At 37.6% G+C, this 19,361-nt stretch overlaps 1 protein-coding gene across 1 annotated transcript in view; it reads right to left on the bottom strand.

Moving 5' to 3' along the window:
* Positions 1–19,361, bottom strand: part of LOC106059857 (suppressor of lurcher protein 1-like) — a 266,518-nt gene that overhangs the window by 189,163 nt on the left and 57,994 nt on the right. Inside the window, exon 5 of the mRNA XM_056031426.1 lies at positions 14,722–14,942. Within this exon, the coding sequence (XP_055887401.1) occupies positions 14,722–14,942 (221 nt within the window). The remainder of the gene's footprint in view (positions 1–14,721; positions 14,943–19,361) is intronic.

Below are 19,361 nucleotides of genomic sequence, written 5' to 3'. Positions count from 1 at the left end.
AACTTGTAATGGAAGAAAGGTTATCGTAAAGGGATTTAGTGAATATTAGAAGATTGATGGACCCGACTAGACAATATATTGTTCATGCAGTGATTCCCAACGTGGTCTATATAGACCCCCAGGGGTCTATGACGTATGACGACTTCCAAGGAGTTTACGAGAGTGAAAACATGAATTAGGGGTCTAAGACATGTAAATGGGGATCTACGATCGTCATCGTCATCTCTGCCTGTGGTCCCTTCTTGACCGTCCTCTCTTCCTCTTTCTTTGGGGGGGGGGGGGGGTTCCAGGTTAGGGCTTGCTTGTTTATGTTGAATGCAGGCTTACGAAGGGTGTGACCTTCCATCTCCAGCGTCTCTGAAGGATATCTACTTTAATGGGCTGCTGCTTTGTTCTTTGCCACAGTTCCTCATTTGAGATCTTGTCTGGCCAGCTGATCATAAGAATCTTCCTCAGGCAAGTATTGATGAATAGTTGGATTTTTTTCATGGTGGTGATGGTGGTTCTCCAGGTCTCTGCTCCATAAAGTAGTATTGACTTAACAATGGTGTTAAAGAGCCTAATCTTGGTGTTGGTGCTTATTTCCTTAGATCCTCAGGTGTTCTTCAGCTGATGAAAGGCTGCTCGAGCTTTACAAGTGCGGGTTCTGACATCTGTTCCTCCATGGTGGTCTAGGATACTGCCGAGATATGTGAAGATTTTCACCTCTTCCAGCTCCTCGCCTTGGACTGTAATGGGTGTATTGTTGGATGCCTTTATCTTGAACACCTTGCTCTTCCCTCTGTTTATGGTAAGACCCATTCTAGCTGAATTGTCTGCAACGACGCTCTTATCTTTTCCTGCATCTGCTGTTGGGTCTACGATAGTGTATCTCTTTTGAGCCGGTCAACCCTGTTATTTGAATGACTTTTTTTTTATTTTTCAAATGTAAATATCTTGTTTAAATAGCTTAGTTAGTTAGACTTAAACTTGGGTCCTCCAGTGCATAGGGTGCCAAGCTGTCTACATAGAAACAAAATGAAAATTATTTAAAAAATGAACGAATCCAAAAAGATATGTAGACAGCTTAGTGTTTAGTGATTATTTTAAATTTGGCTTCATTCTTGCCTTCATTATCTATGTGCCTTTTACGCAGCAAAAATTTAAATAATCATGAAACCATCTAAGATTGAAGATCTTTTGAGATGATGACAACGATCATTTGATAAAATAAATCAAGACTTGAAATACTTCAAACAATGAAAGATAAAATTTAGAGTAGACGTTGAGTGGACAACATGTTCGCTTCAAGCACAAAGAGGTTTACGAGCGTCTTACGATATTTCTACTTATACCCAATTGAGAAAAAACGCTCACTATAGATTAAAAATTGATTTTGCCAACCACTGAATAAAGTTTTAAGAACTGTTTTACACAAACCTGTTTTTATATACCGGTAATAACAAAGAATTCATGTAAGTAACAATACAGTTCAAAACGGATTGATGAAATAGGTCATGACATTGAAAGCTGTAAACCTATTTCTCTATAAAGCTGGACGACTTGACTTTGCCTGGTAATGAAGCATTATTATTGGCATATGTTTATTTTATTATCAATCAAGAAATCCAATCAGAACTGTTCTTTGCCGAAAACGTTCATCCATTGCTCCTTCACATGATGGTGGTGTGATAGTGGTCGAATGTCTTACGTTTGACAATATTTTTTTTCTTTTTAACAATGTTATAGAAGACATGGATTACAAGAAGAACTGATTTAAAAAGTACTAATGAAGATCTTAAAGTCAAATAAAAAGGATATCTTCCTGCTTTAAAAAGATGAAACCTGATACTTTTAATAAATAATAGAATATCACCAGATAGTTTCTAATTATTTTTGCATCTTCATATCTAGTGGAGAAAGGTTTCAGCAAGGTTCCCCATCTTCTAATAAAAAAATACTGGACATCACTATCCGAGAAGGTTTAATATTAAACCTAACTAAATTGAAGCCTAATATTATAGTTTTATTAAGCAGCCAACTAATAAGGTTTATTTTTAGCGGCCCCCGAAAGGGGAATAGCCGCTATTAGTTTTGTGTGATCTGTCTGTCCGTCTGCCTCGTTCAGATCTCGTAAACTGGAAAAGATATTGAAAATACGACATCATGATATTTTAGACCTTTCAAAGCTCTGATGCAACGGCTACTTTTTCTTTTCAGAAAGTGAAAAATTTAATTAAAATTTTTTTTAACCTTGCAAGCAGTTTTTTAATAAAATACCCCATTTTTTTACAACTATTCACTATTAGTAGTAACATAAACGGGATACTATTTACCATATTTGTAACACATTTATGCAAACAGTTTTAGGGTTATTGTCAATAGTCATTTTTCTAATTTGTATTACTGAGTTAAATAATTATTGTCATACTAACTAACTACATTTACAAAATTTTTTTTTTAAATAACAAATCTATTTAGTATGCATATAAATGTAATATAATTTAAAACTACAATTAATAACTAGTGTTTCATATTATACACAAGAACTGCAGGTGCCAATGGTACACATTGCAAAAGTGAAAAGATTCTTTTGTTGTTGTTTTTTTAAGGGAAAAGTTTTATTTATAGAGACTTTGAATGAGAGATTGACCCTTTACATAACAAGTTGATCAATTCATCAGTTAGGCCAGGTTCACATTTAACTTCACCTTCACCTATCTCTTAGTTCAGTGATGCCCAACATAAATCGACCTGCGGGCCATTCTAATTTCCGACACTGGTGTCGCGGGTCACATAAAGGAAAGGTACAAAAATGAAACGAAATTGACCTGAAACTACTTGATTAGAAACCCATGGATCTAGCCCTTACATTCATTAATGGGATATTAGTATCTTTTTTTTCATGCGTCTGAAAACGGCTTCATTTCTCTACTAAAAATTTAAGCAACAGTGTAGCTAGCTTTACCAACGACTCATATTCTTGACTCTTTTTGATAAATATTAACATTAATCTTCCAATCTCTAGACGTAGTTTAACAATCTTTTTATTCAAATGGCGTCATATTTGTTTTGCTATTTGCGTTTTAAAAAAACAACAGTCAGACTTTATTTACAACTCAAAAATATGGCTTATTATCATGTTCTCCCAAAAAAGTAATTTTTTTTACAGATAAATTCTACATTAAGAGTCTCAAAAACGATTGATGGTACCAATCAATCGGAGTAAAATTGATGGCCCTAAGGTAGGTAAAGAGACATTTTTATACCTTCTTGGGGGGGGGGGGGGGAATAGAGGATTTTATATACTTTGTGTCGACATTTCGGCGGGCCGGATGGAACCAAGTCGCGGGCCGGAACTGGCACGCGGGCCGTATTTTGGGCATCACTGTCTTAGTCTGTTGGGCTGAAATTTCGGACAGTTAGGGCACCACACCCACAAGATCCTTCAACCGTCTTTTTCTATTCCTCTCTGTCCTTTGATAGAACTTTATTCACCGAAGGGCCTGTCAATTCTTTAATGTTGTCTCCCATCGCTTTCTCTGTCTTCCTCTTCATCATCTTCTTGACACTGTTCCCTGAAGGAAGGTCTTTGCTAGCCCTGAGGACCTTGTGATGTTGCCATAGAGTATGATTTTACGTTTTTTGACAGTGGTTAGCAGGTTAAATAAATATATACGACTTAGGAAACTGTCGAAAAATCACATTTGAAGTTTATGGTTTTTCAAAATGCATAATTAGCTAAGCAGGGGGTCTACCGAAAACTTGAAAACATCGCAAAGAGACAAAAAAGTTTGGAAACCACAGATTGTAAATGATGATTTACTACAACAGGCTAGTTTGTTCCTCGAGAGTGCAACGTTCCAGTACCACCTATTTCTGGTCGCCGCGTAAACTTCTCTTCCCAAAGTGGCCAAGCATACTGGTTGCTCGCTACGGATGACTAGTCAGCAGGTGTAAAACGCATTCAAAGTGTTATGTCCAGCCTCCACCCTTTAAGACCACGGGGCAACTATAAGAAGGAGACCACGGTTTCTATGAAAAGCCGATAACTCTGGACATCAGCTCGAGGGTTGGTCGGAATCTCCTACAGGAAACTGTCTTTACCTAATGTTAGTTGGTAGTGACGGTCAAGGCAGTTCACGTGCTCCCAAATGGTGACACAATGTAAGCCATGCGCATTGCAACTCAATAGCACTAACTTAGGCCACCAACAGCCTTCACCAAACAAGAGCACTAGGTTAGGCCACCAACGGCCTTCATCAAACAAGAAAACCAGCTTAGTCCACCAACGGCCTTCACCATACAGTTATATGAAAAGTTTAGGTTCAAAAAAAAAAAAGCAGGCACGAGCAGACCCAAACAGGCTCTGCGAGGCGGATAGTGAGCCTCAGAAGTGGGCATAAAAAATCATATACTCCGCCCCGCGGCCTCGATCTCGGAGAAAATGTCAGGCCGCGCGAAGTGAATTAATATTTCTCCTAAGTAATCTCTTCAACAAACACTACGTTCGTACCTTTTTTAGGGTTACTATTCGGAAATGGTTGATGGACTTCAGCCACAAACCAACTGAATGGAAACGCGTTAGTGACGTGAGACATTGGCTCCTAAAACACCCTCACTGACAATAGTGGAATCCAACCCACCACAGGAACTGAGCCAATTAACTACATATACGATTTTGCAATTGAACATATGCGGGTTAATCCGAAAGTGCTTGAGCTAACCAGACTCTTTCATGAGAGAACAATCGATGTAGCAATTTTGAAAGAGACTCTTACATAAACAAAAAAACTCCAGTCTCACCAATTATTGTAAAGTAAAGTACCCCTCTCTGAACTCGCGATCTATGGGGCAGATAATGTAAAGGTCATCTGTTTCTGTAGTCCACGGTTAACGAGGGTGTCATGCACAACGACCAACCGCCTTTATTTTTTCCCCAACGTATGTCAAGTACCCATTAGAGCTAGGTGCACCAGAGGCGCCCTAAAATCCCGAAATTCAAAATCCCAGTCTTCACCAGGATTTGAACCCAAAACCCTCATTTCGGAAGCCAAGTTATATCGATTATACTGCATTAAAATGCTCCACATTGCCGGTGCATAATGGTAACCTAACAGGTGAACGGGCTTATCAACCTCGAAATACAGAAAGAGGGCGTAAAATATCAGTTACCCATTTAATGGGCGTAGCCAGGATTTTTTTCGGGTGGTGAGGTGTGGCATTTTACGTCGCGAGAGATGATCTTTTCCCTTTGCAACTTCTTGTGTGACTAAAGAGGCCAATCCTTGATACACAGCTGCGGTCACAGGTTGGGCATATGAGATTACCAGGCACCGTTTCATTATCACCCTTCTTTCTGCTTCTGTAGTGTATGGCATCTACAATCCGAGTCCCTTCCTTTATGCTCTCTCTCCATGTAGATCTATCCAGTGCTACTTTTTCCCAGCTGCTTGTGTCGATTTTGAAGAGCTTCATGTCGCGTTTGCATACATCCGTATAACGTAAAAGTAGGCGACCAGCGGCTCTCCTGCCTTCTATTAGATCGCCATACAGAATGTCTTGTGGAAGTCGATTTACTTTCATTCTACGAACGTGGCCAAGCCAGCCAAGGCGTCTGCTGCTGGATGAGTGGATGTCCTGGCACCCTGCTCTTTGTAGCACTTCCTAATTGGTTATCCTATCTTGCCACCTTATTTTAAAGATCCGCCTTAAGCATCGGAGGTGGAAGACATTCAGCTTTTTTTCCTGTCATGAGTAAGTTGACCAAGTTTCACTTCCGTATAGCAAGGTGCTCAACACACAGGTCCGGTAGACTAGGGCTTTAGCTCTTTGGCTCCGGACCAACGCACAGGACGTTGACTTTAAAAAAGGGGAAAAAGGTCGAACCAACGCTGATGGCATCGGCTATTTAAAATTTATTTTTTTCGTTTCAATTTCTCCGATTCATGTTTTTTATTGCTTAATTTTTTATCTAGAATAGTTTCCCTTTGCTAAACATCCGGAATGTCCTTCATTTAACGTGTTTTTATTTTGTACGAAGTTTGTAAAGAGATGACATTTATTTTTTCTGTGTGCGTGTTTTTTTTTTAACATGGAGCTTCAACCAAGGCCATATAAACTTTGTAGATCTAAATATTTCTTTGATAAAGAAGTATAAGAATTCAGATGACAGTGTTTTTGTTTCATCTGATGGTGATATTGATAAATCTAATTATATAGATCTAGATCTAGTAAATTAATTTATAGGTCTAGACCTAGGCTCTAGGTCTAGTAATGATGAAGTTTATCAGCTGATGAAGCAGCTCCACCCCCAGCTAATGTTCAATGTAGATCTAGAACTAGTTTAGCTGTCTCTACATTATCTAGATCTAAATCTAATCAGATAGATGTAGATCTCTAGATTTATCATCTAGGCACTGAAACAGATTAATTTCAGATTTGTTCCACCAAGAAATTGGGTTGTCAACCTAGACTTAGTCAGCACTGCATCTATTGAGATGGAATGTTTTTTTCATTGACAATCACATTGTTGATAGTCGTGTTAGCAAAATAAGTAGCTATGCTGACCATAGGATTAAATGGAACACCCCTGCTAGAATAAGATCCATTTTCAGAGAATGGAGACCTATAACTATACAGAAAGACAGAGTATGTAAACACTTTGGGTCAGGGAGAACGGTTTATGTTTGCGCTGGATGGGAGTCGAACCCACACATTCATATTGACTGCTTCCATGAATATCACAACTAGAAGGAATATTTATATACTAAGTACATGAAGAACTTTAGAAGAAAATACTATAAATATATATATGCTGTACAGTTGGACTAGTTTTAGGGTAAAAGTGTTTTGTTCCAAGAGTGTTGCTTTTTTTATGGGCTTTTTCGTTAAAGTAGTGACATTGGATTATTAGTTCCAGTTTATTATTTTTTGCACCTATTGCTGTTTCTTCTGTGGTGTTCTGTAAACAAATGGATAAAAATGAGAAAAAAAGCTATTTCAATTCAATTTGAACAATAAATTTCTTTAAACATGCACTTGGATGGATATTTTCAATGTCAGTTGGTGAGTTTTTCATTTTTAATTTTTATATTCAAAACCCAAAATTACAAAAACAACATAATTTGCAAATTAGAAAACATAATGGAAAGAGCATCCATTTCTCTTTAATTCTATATCAAGTTTATTATTTTCCAATAATAAATAAAAAAGTTATACAAGTTATATCGAAGCAAAGTAGCACACTCTGAAATTGCGGAAAAATTAATTCCATCCAAAAGTGGCAAATAATTCCGAATTAATTCCGGAGCCAAAGAGCTAATTAGTATTGTTAGTCAGCAATATATTGTCCCACACTTTTTTCTGTAACGTGACATGGTGGCCATTGCTTTGGCTATCCCATTGTTAATGTCTTTATCAAGTAGAGTGTTGTTGGATATAATGGAGCCGAGATAGCAAAAATGATCCACAACTTCTAGTGGCTGGCCTTTAATTTTTACTTGAGGTGAAGTGTTTGTGTTAGTCTTGCTTTGACTAATGTTTAAGCCGGAGTAACTGCAACAATTATAGTATAGTTGGCAAAATCTTTGCTAGAGTGTCACTATCCATGCTGCAAGTGATAGCTTCTAGAGTCTACCCAGAGTCTCAGTGTGGATTCAGGAGTGGTAGATCCACTATAGACATGATATCCTCTCTACGAATACTACAGGACAAATTCAGAGAGAGAGACAGACCCCTTTACATCGTTTTTGTTGATCTGACTAAAGCTTTTGACATGGTCAGCAGAAGTGGCCTTTTCAATCTCCTGAGGAAAATAGGTTGCCCTCCCAAACTACTGAAGTTCATTGAGTGCTTTCATGAGGAAACGAAATGTACTGTCAAATTCAATGGAGCCCAATCAGCACCTTTTGAGGTTTGCAGTGGTGTCAAGCAGGGATGTGTGCTCGCACCTACTCTGTTAGGCATATTCTTCTCCAGTCTACTGCATCATGCGTACAACGACATAAACGAAGGTGTGTTTCTCCATAGAAGATCCTCTAAAAAACTATTTAATTTATCAAGGCTGCGGGCAAAAACCAAGGTTAAGAGGATACTTATCTGGGAACTACTGTATGCTGATGATGCAGCTATTGTGGCTGATTCTGATATTCAGCTTCAGTTCCTGGTTGACAAACTATCTGCTGCTTGCCAGAAGTTCAGCTTAAACATATATATGTGTGTGTGTGTATGTTTGTGATTGTACATAATTAATGTTTATTACATTCTGAACCTTCATTCTTTCGGAAGACGTTCATTATTCTCTAGAATAGGTTCTTCTTAGAGTTAGTGGAAAAATTGTAGACTTTCCGTCCTTGTCAGCAAGGGAGCTCCCCCAGCACCGCCAAGCACTATTTCCCTCCCCCCACTGGTCCACAAATGAGATCGGACCATTACGCTCTGAGCATGCTATAAGCATGAAAGTAGCGCTAAATTTATTTATCTACAGTGCATTATCCTGCTATTTAAAAGTTTTATTTCAAAAACTTAATCTGCTATTCTTACTGACTTAAACCTTCCGGCGCCGTTCGGTGTATTTGGCGACAAGCTGTTTCCACAAAAATCTGTCACTGGCAATGTCTGAAGTCTCATTCCACATGCTCTAAGACCTCTATGAAAGTGTTGTACTAGGATGTCATCACAACTCTTATTATGCGTAATTCATGTTGTCGGAGAACATGTCCCGAAACCTCATGCAACGCTCTTTCACAAACTTACTAAAGGGTCGACTCCCAGTTCGGCTTAGGATTTCCTTGATTTAGACCCGATCTCTTTAACTAACTCCTGAAATCCGTCTTAGCCATCTTTGTTGAGCCACATTTAGTGTTTTTTTTTTTATTTCGGCAGATGACTATTAATTGCACTTTATTAATGGCGCCCAGCGACTGGTAGAAATTTGTAACGTCTCTTGACTTACGCTCTTGGAATTAGGTGACTGTAGTTTGCTTTAGATTTCATATCGAAAAGGGAGGTTTTATCGTTAAAATCATCTGTTGAGGGGTTTTAAACTAAAAAATCTCTTTAAATTCAAAACCCCATTTAGCTACGGTCATAGAATTTGGTGACTGTAGTTTGCTATAAAATAATATTGAAGAGAGAGGTTTTCAACCTCAAAAATCTCTGTAAGTGATTTTAAACTCAAAATCATCTGAATGGGTTTTAAACTTATTTTGAAAAGGTTTTTTTTTTAGCATCAAACCCCTCTGAAGAGGCGTTTAAACGCTCATAGCATTTTGAGTGCGTAATTTGTTTTTTTTATATTGAAGAGATTTTTTTAGCTTCAAACCCCACTTAAGGAGGGTTTAAAATCAAAACCCCTTTGGCTATGCTCATAGAATTTTGAACATGAGATCGACCTAGAGATCGGCAATACCAATATTAATAATCAAAATGTCATCTCATTGCAAAGTCTCCTGAGTGGGCCTATGACGTGACCGAACCGTCGAGACATGATTTTGCTTACTAAAAGAAGAACAAAAAGAAAAACAAGGTTACAAAAACTAAAAATCGGCCCCCGAAGTGGTCCACCTAGAGTCTTCACCAGAATTCGAACACGGTTTCAAGTGCTTTACCCCTCAGCTACAGCATCTCCATATATTCATTTAGCGTACACTTATAATTTGTAAAATAATAATTATTAATCTTATCCAAACATTCAAAATTATTTACATGTTACATGTAATCTAGCTAGATCTAGACCTAGTTTTAGAACTAAATCTAGGTCAAGAACTAGATCTAAGTCTAGATCTAGAAATAGATCTAAGTCTAGATCAAGAGTTAGATCAAAGTCTAGATCTAGGTCTAGATCTAGATCTAGAACAAGATAAAGAATCTTGATGTAGAATCTACTAGAACTAGACTAGAACTCGTATGAATTTACACGTTTAATTTTCAAATTACTAGACCTAGGCCAATGTTATGATCATGAATAGTAGGCCTTTTGTTACCGGATAAAGGTGTACTATGCTGTTCGTATCCAATTCATTTCTTAATGTGATACTACTGTTTACATAATAAATAAATCTTCACCCCTAAGCTATCAGAAGATAATTAATATTTTGTTCAAATTATTAACACATTTATAATATATATATCATAAATATATCTAGATCTGGGCTCTATTTAGTCTTATTTAGACTGTCAAGTATGGGCCCCTATAATGAGGATTGGTAAAAAATACGCGCTATAAAAGTAGTTCTTTTTTTTTAACTTTTAACTAAAACGAAGTTCGTTTTAAAATTATTGTTTACAACATTTGAATCAGCAATCTATTCCATGAGTTAGTTAATAAATAAAATAAATCTATTTTATAACGATCCATTGATACTTTTTCCACTGTGACCTTAGATGCAAATGTTTTGTACCAATGCGCGAATCTATGAATGAAGCTTGATTTATTATTGAAGAAGTCTGTGACCTTTTTAAAAGACTTACCTCCCCTGAAGTTTTCATTGAAAAGTGGTGTATTGTTTTGAAAAATCTGCTTGCATAGATAATTTAAAAAATTAGATGGTTCACTTTCGAAAAGAAAAAAATAGCCGTTGCATCAGAACTTTCATCTAAAATATCATGATGTCCGAGTGTTATTTTCTCTTCTAGTTTCTGAGATCTAAACGGGACGGACGGACAGACACGCCACACAAACTAATAACGTCTTTTCTTCTTTCGAGGGACGCTAAAAAACACCCCTAGCGCATTTCAATACTGCAGAAGGCACACAATCATGGCCCGATCTCAAATTAGTATCCGCTAACCTACAATCAAAACCACTATGTAGGACCAAAGGTGTAGCCCTAAAGGTCCATGGAAATGGGAGTTACGCCAAAGCAAACTGGCCAGCCTACGAGGCAGAAGTCGACGCTGCCATGTCAAAACTTCAGTTGTAATAGGGAGACATCGACATCATATAAGGCGAGTTTATCCCACGCCCCTATCAGGTATCAGGTATTTATGTAATGGCCGCATGGTCAGCCTGGTAATCAAAGGAAAATGGCGGGAGTCCCAGTATACGCTGCCTCTGGCCGCGTCTCTAGTCCGCGAGTCGGGAGTGTCCGTGCCACTAGAAGTGAACGTCAAACTAAACACGAGTTTAACGCCGAGCCTCACTCCCCGACAGACAGAACGGTGTATGCGAGGTGTACACCGTTCATTCAGGCCGGTAGAAGGGAGCTCTTGTTCGCTTTTGCTGGCCTTAGGGTTCCAAGTGCGATGCACAAGTCTACACGACAATTTCAAATGGTACCAGGCCTAAGCAAGTGTGATCTCGAAAATTTCAAAAGCTAGTAGCGAGACGAAAACAAAATCGGAAGTACACCGCAAAGAATGGTACACCCGAAATCCGGCGGGAATACAGCCGGCTATGTAGAGCCGGGAGTAACATTTCCTGACGCGTCCGGTAGGGCTAGACCTACGGGACAATTAGCCCGGGGACTTCTACTCCATCTTGAGACCAAAGATACGGTGCAAATGGCTGCCCTTGTATCCAAAATCGGAGGGACGGCCTAAACGGTTTAACAAAAATGGCCAACCTAGTAAACTGACATTTCGACAAAATTAGCAGGTCCGAAAGGAAGTCATCCATGTCTACAGCCCTCAACAAAGAACTAAAAGGCTCGAGAGGGAGCTGGATAAGCATGAAAGACAGAGCACGTGCAATGCGCCCTTCTGTCGTGCTGAGTCCAATGTAGAACTATACAATCGAAGGTCTTACTTCATACAGTCGTTAGGCCTTCGAATGAGAGAATCCATTCAAAATTTAATCCCACCCATTGACCAAGTCTCTAAAATAAAAATCCCACAGAACCCTCATTGGTTGATGCAAGTCTACTTTAGGGAACTGCAGGAGCGCTAAGGAGATTATGGTACCTTTTACACTGACGGATCCAAGATGGATGGAACGGTTGTATGTGCCTGCTCTTTTAGGAATAAAACTATTTCCCTTAGACTCCCCGATGGATGCTCCGTCTTCACGGCCGAGTTACATGCAATTTTACATGCACTTCTGGCTGTAAAGGCATCATGCAGGAGGAAAATCATGATATGCTCTGACTCAAAATCTGCATTGCAAGCTTTAAAAAAAATAAAGACAGACATCCCATTGGTACATAAAAGCGTAAAGCTTTTAGAACAAATAACATTTGACCATAAAATAGTCACCTTTGTCAGGGTCACTGCCAATGTGGGTAGGGAGGGAAACAATATAACAGACAGTAAAGCAAAGAGTTCGTTCTTTGAGGTAGTGACAGGAACCCGAATTCCTAGCTCTAACCGGAGACAGAGTATAACTTCTGTCACCTACTGAGAGTGGCGGGATCAATGGAAAACTGAGGTCCACACTAAACTGAAATAAACTATGGCAGATGTGAGGAGGCGACCCAGGTCTGACACGACGTGAAAGCACGACTATGTGCAGACTTAGAATTGGTCACAGGTACATGACACACTCCTTTATAGTAATAAGAGAGGAGCCTCCACTGTGTAATAATTGTAACAGTAACCTCACTGTAGAACTCATCCTTCTGGGCTGCCTCAGACAGCAGGATATTGGAGGAAAATATTTTAAGTCGATCCCAGTAAAGTAATGGGCTTTATCCAGGAACTAGGACTTACCACTAGTTCCAAGCGAACTGATTTGGGGCAAATTAAATGGGGTGTGTCAGAGAGTCTTAAACTGTTTGACTACCTATCAAGAGCCTCGGCTGCCTATCAAGGGGGTTCGAGTTTGCCAGCCTACTTGAGCAGGGTTGCTTTTACTGAGCAATTAAACCTTCTCCAAGACACCACAAAGAGAGAGATAATTGAGCTCTATAAAAACTATTTTAAAATAAATGAACTTCCTGTTTTTCAGCTCTTACTATTAGTAGATGAATTTCTATTCATCTATTCAAGTCGAAGAGTCTGTGAACCATTAGGTAAGGAAACCATATTTTTGTAAAGCTGGTGAATCCATTGTTCACCTGAACATTTTGTCAGGTGAATTCTTTTTTGTGAACGAAGTGTCGTTGTATTTAACACTATGTTGTGACACATAACAGCACCATGCACCAGCTTAGACATTTTGATTTGAACATTTATGTCATGAACATTGTGCTCCAACGAGAAATAAAAGAAGTTTCTAAGGTAAGAAAGTCAAAACGTGAAAAAATAACTCCGTTGTACTTGACTGTCCAGTCTTCACAATCAACGATTACTACTGATACATCACCTATATCTTGTATTTGATAGTCTGGGAAATTCTGCAGATTAGTCGAGATCTATGGTAAGTCCAGATCTATGGTAAGTCTAGAGAGATCGTAAGTATCGGAGGGGGAGGTGTAGCAATTAAAGCAGTCAGTTGTAAGTGTGTCTGTAATAATTACATTTCTGTAATAGTTGCATAGGAAAAATTACAATGCTTATGGACATTGCCTATAGTGATTAACTAATTTAAGATCATATGACTGTTTCTTCCCCTGTATTTCTAACGCTTATCTCATCTCAGTGTAATGAATGAAATGATAAATAAGTTATCTTTGGAAATGATACATGTATGTATTCAGTTCGTCTTAATTAATTGCATACATACAAAAGTCTTATATTTAATTTGACTGAAAACCTGTTTCGTACAAACTGTGACATTCTAGTGACGATCGGAATGTTAATTTGGTTCAAGTCAAGATAACATTCAAATTTGTGCATGATGAATGTAGCTATAAAAATAAAAACTCAATTCTTTTAACATTGTATAGATTTCATAAGAAGAGGCGCATTTTTTTTTTGTATTAACAAAGTTCAATAAAGTAGCTGATAAACTAACTACAGCATGATACATAACTTGATCAGATTTGATGTAGCTATGTTAATTCTTACACGATGACATACATACCCCACCAGTTGACAAGTACATACCCCACCAGTTGACAAGTACATACCCCACCAGTTGACAAGTACATAACCCACCAGTTGACAAGTACATACCCCACCAGTTGGCAAGTACATAACCCACCAGTTGACAAGTACATATCCACCAGTTGGCAAGTACATAACCCACCAGTTGACAAGTACATACCCAACCAGTTGACAAGTACATAACCCACCAGTTGACAAGTACATATCCACCAGTTGACAAGTACATAACCCACCAGTTGACAAGTACATACCCCACCAGTTGGCAAGTACATAACCCACCAGTTGACAAGTACATATCCACCAGTTGACAAGTACATAACCCACCAGTTGACAAGCACATACCCCACCAGTTGACAAGTACATACCCCACCAGTTGACAAGTACATACCCCACCAGTTGACACGTGTGTTTGTAATCTAATGACGTATAAAACAAGACATTCAAATCTTTACAATGGATTTGTTTTTTTCCTATATATATATATATATATAAATTAATTCAGTTGAAAAAATTAAAAGACATCTTCCGAAAAACTAGAAGAACAAAGATGATTGGTCGGTAAAAAAAAAACTAAGGTGAGACTGAAAAATATTCGAACGAGATGGGAAAAATGCATTTGACCTTTCTTAATTGTTTACTTTACTTCCTTTGATGAAGATTTTTATATTATTTTAATAATATATCAAAAATGAAATAATTAAATGATTAAATATATTTCTGTAAATTAAAAACCAAATACACATTAGCTCATTGCTTTTTATTCATAAACCAAAAGTTTGCAAATAAACTTCTAAAAAATAAAAGGAAAAAACTTACTTTTATCTAAAAACTGAAAAACACCTTTAAATCCTGAGTAATTTCCAGGTTTTCCTGTTCGGTAATCTGAATGAAATTCTAAAATAAGGCTTCGTCCAGCGCTAAATACAGTATTTTGAATGGAACTATAGCCACCACAGAATTCAAGATCATGGCGGCTAAATTCGTTCACTTCCGGTCTTTCAAGGCTCATATATACTCTTAAAAAGTCTCCACATCGTCTGAAATATTAAAAAGAAACTCTTTAAAAATTAGAATTAGTTTATTTATAAATCTATATTAAATGTGCAATGGGCCAAGACTGATTGATTGATTGACATGTCACAAATTCTCCCACTTGCCGAGGACGGAAGAAAATAAAAATTTAACCACTTATTATTTTCCTTATGATTAGTACAACATAGTACGCTTCACGATCGAAAGCGCAGCGGTTAAATTTACCAAAAACGATTCCTTATTCGTAATTTCTACCCAATATGTGTTTAAAGACGACACAATACAAAATTAGCACTTCCTGTTCGCTTCTAGGCCTAATTTTAATTCAACACTTCTAAACATTTACTCTTGTAAATCTATAATACACTGTCCAAAAGAAGGTTTATGAAAAAAGGGAAGTTTTATTGAAATTGCTATAGTAGTAATAATAATAAAAAAGGGTGGGGTAGGCTAAATTATTATGTGAGTATTTGCCGGATGCATTAAGATATTGGCACATCCATTGCTCCTTATGCTAGGACAAATTTGTACAAATGCTCCTTCTTCCCTAGCGTTATTAGAGAATGGAATGGGCTGCCCGAGTCAGCCAGGAAAACCAATGACTTGGCAGAACTTAAGTAATTGATTCAAAAGCATGACTAGATTGACCTAGGAACACACGTAGGACGTAATCATCTTCTTTTTACAATATCTCTATTCAAGTCACTTCTCCGTGAAGGAACCTGGAGGCTGGATTGGTGGGCGGACAGCTGATCTCAAAAACGGCTTTAACGATTTTCATGGAATTTGACAGTTGATGTAAATCGCTGAGAATAGAATAACTAGCTCGTTGTGGACCGTTATAATGTTTGAAAGTAAAAAAAAAATGAGAGTCAACATGGAGTAGTCAGCTATATTACCATAATTTTGCGATAACTGAGTAAATTTAAAGAGTTCTAAATCATAACTTTAGGTATAGTGTTATTTCTAGATATCCATATATTGAACATACCAATAAAAAATCGCAAAAGTATGCCTTCTAGCAGCCAACGGTGTCACGGATTCAATACCCAAATTGAATAAAAAAGTTTTAAAATTATTTTAAAAAATTATTTTATTATTAAAGTTTAATAATGACGGTATTGTATTCTATTTTTCAAAAATATAGTTTAAAACACTTTTCTTGCTGAAGCAGTGTTTGTATTTTTATAAAATAAGAAAAAATGGCCCAGTCAAAAATAAAATAGAGCCTATTTGTTACAGAGAAGAGTGGGGGTGGGGAAGAGAAGTGTTACTTGAATTTACAGGCTGGTCCAATTAAACGTTATAGATAATATAATTAGCTGGACAAAGGAATGTATAGGGCAATTCACTTTATATAATGTTATTATCTTATCTTATATAATACAGACGTTACTTCAAAAAAGAAGATGATTACGTCCTACGCGTCATGCATTTAGTCATGCATATTAACCAATAACTTAAATTCTGCCAAGTCACTGGTTTTCCTGGCTAGCTCAGGCAACCCATTCCATGCTCTAATAGCACTAGGGAAGAAGGAGTATTTGTACAAATTTGTCCTAGCATATGGGACGAGGAATATGCCCTTATCTTTGTGTCTTTCAGAGTATTTTATTAAATTTTGTTTTTGTATTTGAAGATTATGGTTCAGTGTTTTATGTATGATTGCTACTTTACTTTTGAGCCTTCTGTCCTGAAGGCTTTCTAAATTTAGTGATTTTACTAAAGGTGTTACTCTAGTCAAATGTGAATATTCATTTGTTATGAATCTCACTGCTCTATTTTGTGTCTGTTCTAGTTTCTTAATGTTTTCTTGAGTTGAGGGGTCCCAAACAGAGGATGCATATTCTATTATTGGCCTAACCAAGGTTAAATAACATTTTAGTTTTATGTTCTTATTTGATTTATAGAAATTTCTTTTAATAAATCCTAATGCTTTGTTTGATTTTTTGTAGTTTCATCAATATGTGGATTCCATGACAGTTTTTCATTTATTATAACACCTAGGTATTTTGCGTTTTTAGTCTGTGTTACTGGTTTGCCATGAATAAGATAAGTGGAATTAATTTGTTTTAGTTTTTTTTGTTACTCTTAACAACTGACATTTTTCTGGGTGGAAAGACATGCTCCAATTTGATTCCCATTTCTGTAATTCATCTAATTCTCTTTGTAAAATATCTGTGTCTTGTGTTGTTTTTATTGTTCTATATATTATGCAATCGTCTGCAAATAATCTGACTTTTGTTCCTGAACTAATGCAATTTGGTAAATCATTTATGTAAATTAAAAATAGTAGTGGACCCAAGACTGTTCCTTGAGGTACACCTGAGTTTACTGTTATCGGTGTTGATTTAGAGCCATTTATTATTACAGTTTGTTCTCTCCCTATCAGAAAGTCTTTAATCCACTGATGCAGTGGACCATTAATGCCGAAATATTTTAATTTTTTAAGCAAACTATGGTGGTGAACTTTGTCAAAAGCCTTAGAAAAATCTAGTAAGATAGCATCTATTTGTTCACTATTATCTAAACCTTTTGAAAAATCATCAATTAGTCCTATTAGTTGTGTTTCACATGATCTATATTTCCTAAAGCCATGTTGGTATGGTGTGAGGACATTATGTTTGTCTAAGTGGTTTATGATGTTGCTACATATTATGTGTTCTAGGATTTTACATGTGATGCTGGTAAGTGATACTGGTCTGTAGTTTCCTGAGTCAGATTTTTCTCCTTTTTTAAATAGGGGGGTGACATTAGCTTCTTTCCAGTCCTTTGGTACTCTGCCCTGGTTAAGTGAAGCCTGAAAGAGTATTTTGAACACTGGGGCTAGCTCATTACTTAGTTCTTTGAGTAATCTAGCTGGAACCATCAGGTCCAGAAGCTTTATTTGGTTTGGTGTTGGCTAATAGTTTTTGAATTCCATTTTCTTGTACTACTATATCTTCTATGTTGTCTACTTGGTTCAAATTCAGTAATATGTCTTTGTCTCCTGGGGCTGAGAATGCTGATGCAAAGTATTTGTTTAGAATGTTTGCTTTAGTTTCATTATCATTATGTATTATGTTATGTTCATCTTTTAATGGCGCTACGCCTGTTGTTTCCATTTTCTTAGACTTAATGTATGACCATAGGTTTTTGTTGTTGTCTTTAGATATTACATTGTTTATGTATTCACTCTGCAGCTGTCTGCTTACTGTTATTATTAAGAAAAAGGAAGGGGCTCCATTATATTGTTATTATTAAGAAAAAGAAACACAATCTATTCTATGGGAAAAAATCAACGGGCGTAGCCGGTTGGTAAAGCTAGTAGTTATATCTGTCTGTGGCATTTTACGTCTCGAGAGACGATCTTTTCCCTTTGCAACTTCTTGTGTGACTAAAGAGGCCAATCCTTGATACACAGCTGCGATCGCAGGTTGGGCATATATAATCATCAGGCGCCGTTGCATTTTCACCCTTCTTTCTGCTTCTGTTGTGTATGACATCTACAATCCGTGACCCTTCCTTTATGCTCTCTCTACATGTGGATCTATCCAGTGCCACCTCTTCCCAATTGCCAGTGTCGATTTTGAAGAGCTTCATTTCGCGTTTGCATACATCCGTATAACGTAAAAGTGGGCGACCAGCGGCTCTGCTGCCTTCTATTAGATCGCCATACAGGATGTCCTGTGGAAGTCGACCTACTGGCATTCTACGAACGTGGTCAAGCCAGCCAAGACGTCTGCTGCTGATAACAGAGCGGATGTCCTGGCACTCTGCTCTTTGTAGCACTTCCTCATTGGTTATCTTATCTTGCCACCTTATTTTAAAATATATATATATGTAAATCACATTATAAATTAACATTGTAATTGAGCACTAGCGGATCCAGAACTTTTGAGTTGGGGGGGGGGGGGCGCGATTGTTTTCCAAACCCTAACCCTCAGTAAACCCTAACCTTATGCATAAACTACTGGCCCGAAAAGCACAGTCCACAGCAGCCCTTTCAAAACTTAAAATAATATGAAAAGACAAAAGCTTAGTCATCGGCACCAAAATCAGACCGCCGCGCTCCCTGATCATGGCCACATTTTTATATGCTTGTGATTCTTGGACGCTTACTGCTGAGCCCTAGCAATGGAATTGAGATGCTACAGAAGGATCCTATGTATTACATTTAAAGACCGCATCACAAACCAAGATATTAGAGACAGGGTTACTGCAGCGATTGGACCTGCTAGCTATCATAAAAAAAACGCAAGCTTAAAATCTATGGCCATGTTACAAGATCTTAGGGGCTCGCAAAGACCTTCCTTCAGGGAACAGTACCAGGAAAAAGAAGAAGAGGCAGACAGAGAAAGCGATGGGAGGACAACATAAAGGAATGGACTGGCCTGCCATTGAAAGAGGTTCTAAGGCAAAAGACAGAGAGGAATGGAGAAAGA

Source organism: Biomphalaria glabrata, chromosome 6 (genome assembly GCF_947242115.1).
Source record: "Biomphalaria glabrata chromosome 6, xgBioGlab47.1, whole genome shotgun sequence".
Lineage (NCBI taxonomy): Eukaryota > Metazoa > Mollusca > Gastropoda > Planorbidae > Biomphalaria > Biomphalaria glabrata.
Note: the sequence above shows the minus strand (reverse complement) of the source record. Positions and strands in the feature narration are given on the sequence as shown.